Genomic DNA, 3,319 nt, shown 5'->3' with positions numbered 1-3,319 from the left:
GTAATGTCTATTCATGAACACAAATTAATTATCTGTTTGTATTTAAGTGATCAGGATGTAAATTATAAATATAATAAACATAAGATTTTAATATCAAACATATTTATATAGGCAAGTGACAAGTGACTGTGTATTAGTGACAGAAAAAAACCCAATTTAAAATGTAATTATTAATCAACCAATGGAACTCCCATGTGCACGTTGGGACAAGAGCATGCCAAGACAAGTGAAGTTATATTTCGAGTCTGTCTAGGACTAGGACAATGTTGCCTTGCCCTGGGCCTTTACGACCATGTTGTACGAATAACAACCGGGACGATCAGCAAGAGAAGCGCTGAGCCGACAACCGAGTATTGTCGTCATAGGTGAGGTAACGCCTTTCGCATACTGCGCATGTCAGATGGATATCTGTTTACCTAGATGAAGTTCGTTTCGTATTCGACCTTCTTCAAAATTAACGCTGAGAACTGTCTTTTGTATAATACATTTTCAGTAATAATAATGATGATGATTGGTATATATATATTTTATTATTCAATAGATTTACAGTTTCGAGGAAATATTCAAGTTTAAGGATCAGAACTAGCAACACGTTTTCTTCACTTTTTATTATTTTTATAACCCAAATTATTTTTACCCAAATGTTTTGGGAATTCAAAACATAATCCGCCTCCTGGCAGATACAGAAACAACCAATATATAGGCCTACGTTTCAACGACTTCAACACCGTCTGAAAGTGCATTCATAATTTATTTGAGGAATGAATAATTTCGCAAAATATTTTGTATTGCATTAGACCTCGCTTGTCACATTTGATTTAGAAATTGTAAGCTACTTTGTTTTTGCTGATTTCCTGCTTGAATGTCTCTGCCCACATCTACATCGACTCGTCGAATGCGAACCCGACTTTATATTTGATCCATGTTTTGAGACCACGTATGTGTGTCTGCGTATGTAGCGCTCTTTCCTACACTAGTTTACTAAAATTAAGATTTCTTCCGTCCTTCGAAAGAATGGCAGCTGCAGCTCCCAGCCCGGACGATTCTGTCCGGAATGGTAGCAGCGCCAGCACACCCAGCGCCATTGCTGGAGAGGGGGAGACGGAAGAGGCCGAGGATTTCACCTCCGCCTCCCACTGCTCAGAGCTGTCTCGCCGGCAGAACGAGCAGAGAAAGCAGGGGCTTTTCTGCGACGTGACGCTGGCCTTCAGCAGTGGGGCGGCCACCGGGAATGTCCAGAGCTGTGAGTATTCAGCCCACCGCTCTGTGTTGGCTGCGGCAACGGACTATTTCACCCCCTTGTTGGGGGGACAATTCTCCGAATCCGTGTCTGGACGAGTTGAGATGAAAGAATGGAGCTCGGAACTTGGGCCAGATCCAGAGACGGTGGAGAGTGTCATTCAGTACATGTACACTGGTGAAATACGCGTTAGCACCTGCAATGTACATGAAGTGTTGGAGCAAGCTGACAGGTATGTTTATGATTCAGATTGTTGTGTTAATGTACTCGTTGTGAATTAGCCCTTTTTGTTATTTTGAGGCAAAACCTAATGTCTCCTTTACATTTGCATTTGGTTGGCATGCTTTACCTGTTTTGTTTAGCTACCATTCTAAATAATAATAGTAATCAAAGAGATTTGTGTCCAATGTTGTGCCCATGTGTCCAATGACGCTGGCATAATATGAATGTATGTAAAAAAAAACAACAACGTTTATCTGTTTAATAGGTTCCTTCTAGTGCAGTTGAAGGACTTTTGTGGAGAGTTTCTGAAGAAGAAGCTGAGCCTGACCAATTGCGTGGCGGTCCACAGCCTAGCCCACATGTACACTCTTGACCAGCTGGCTCTGAGGGCCGCCGACATGATTCGCCGCAACTTCCACAAGGTCATCCAGGACGACGAGTTCTACACCCTGCCGTTCCACCTGGTCCGGGACTGGCTGTCCGACGCGGAGATCACGGTGGACTCCGAGGAGGTGCTCTTCGAGGCGGTGGTCAAGTGGGTGGAGAAGAACTCCGAGGACCGGGGCCGCTACTTTGAGGAGCTGTTCCGTCTGCTGCGCCTGCCCCAGATCAAGCCCACCTACCTGACCCGGGTGGTGAAGACGGAGCGCCTGGTGGCCGCCAACGAGGCCTGCCTCCGCCTGGTGTCGGAGGCCGTGGAGGGCCACGCCATCCGCTTCGAGAACCTCAAGTCGGCCGACATGGAGCTGTGGTCCTCGCACATGGCCGCCTTCCAGCCTCGCTTCGGCCAGAACATGGACGTGATCATGGTGGTGGGCGGGGTGTCCGAGGGGGGGGACTACCTCAGCGAGTGCGTGGGCTACTTCATTTACGAGGACCGCTGGGTGAACCTGCCGCACATCCACAACCACCTGGACGGCCACGCCATCGCCGCCACCGAGTCCCACGTGTACGTGGCCGGCTCCATGGAGCCGGGCTTCGCCAAGACGGTGGAGCGCTACAACCCCAACCGCAACACCTGGGAGCAGGTGAGCAACCTGACCACGCGCAAGCACTCGTTCGGCCTCACGTGCATCAAAGACATCCTCTACAGCATCGGCGGCCACGGCAACTTCAGCCCGGGCTTCAAGGACGTGAGCGTGTACGAGCCGGAGCCCGACAAGTGGCACAACCTGGAGTCGGCGCCCAAGATCCTGCGGGACGTGAAGGCGGTGAGCGTGGAGGACCGCTACGTGTACGTGACGGCGCGCACGCCGGTGGACACGGACAACGACGACGGCCTGAAGACCGTGACCACGCGCTACGACACGGAGAGCCGCCAGTGGCAGGACGTGGACTCGCTGCCGCTCGTCGACAACTACTGCGTCTTCCAGATGGCCGTGGCCTCCACCAACTTCTACCACACGGCCTCCTGCTGCCCCAAGAGCTACGCCGTGCGGGACGAGGTGGCGCGGCAGAAGATCAGCGCGCGCATCTCCGACGACATCCTGGAGAGCCTGCCGCCGGAGGTCACCAGCATCGAGGGCGCGGCCATCTGCCACTTTGACGAGGACGTGTTCATCATCGGCGGCTGGAAGAACAGCGACGACGTGGACAAGCAGTACCGCAAGGAGGCCTACCGCTACTGCGCCGAGCGCAAGCGCTGGATGCTGCTGCCGCCCATGCCCCAGCCGCGCTGCCGCGCCACGGCGTGCCACGTGCGCATCCCGTACCGCTTCCTGTACGGCTGCCAGCGCTACCCCATGCCCCAGAACCTGGCGCGCCAGCGGGACCGCATGCAGCAGATGCAGCAGCTCCACCGACGCACTCTCACCCTGCGCAGGCAGCTACAGTCCCAGATTGAGTGCTGAGGTGGCT

At 52.5% G+C, this 3,319-nt stretch overlaps 1 protein-coding gene across 1 annotated transcript; it reads left to right on the top strand.

Moving 5' to 3' along the window:
- Window positions 1–939: 939 nt before the first annotated feature.
- Window positions 940–3,319, top strand: klhl11 (kelch-like family member 11; the record flags this gene model as incomplete). The annotated part of the gene is made up of 2 exons (XM_084488655.1): window positions 940–1,472; window positions 1,728–3,319. 2 exons carry the CDS (start codon window positions 940–942, stop codon window positions 3,310–3,312), a joined length of 2,118 nt encoding a protein of 705 aa, XP_084344781.1. The 3' UTR covers window positions 3,313–3,319.

The sequence above is a fragment of the Micromesistius poutassou genome, assembly GCF_964030765.1.
Source record: "Micromesistius poutassou genome assembly, chromosome: 1".
NCBI classification, from domain to species: Eukaryota; Metazoa; Chordata; class Actinopteri; order Gadiformes; family Gadidae; genus Micromesistius; species Micromesistius poutassou.
This window is presented reverse-complemented; position numbering and strand designations above follow the sequence as displayed.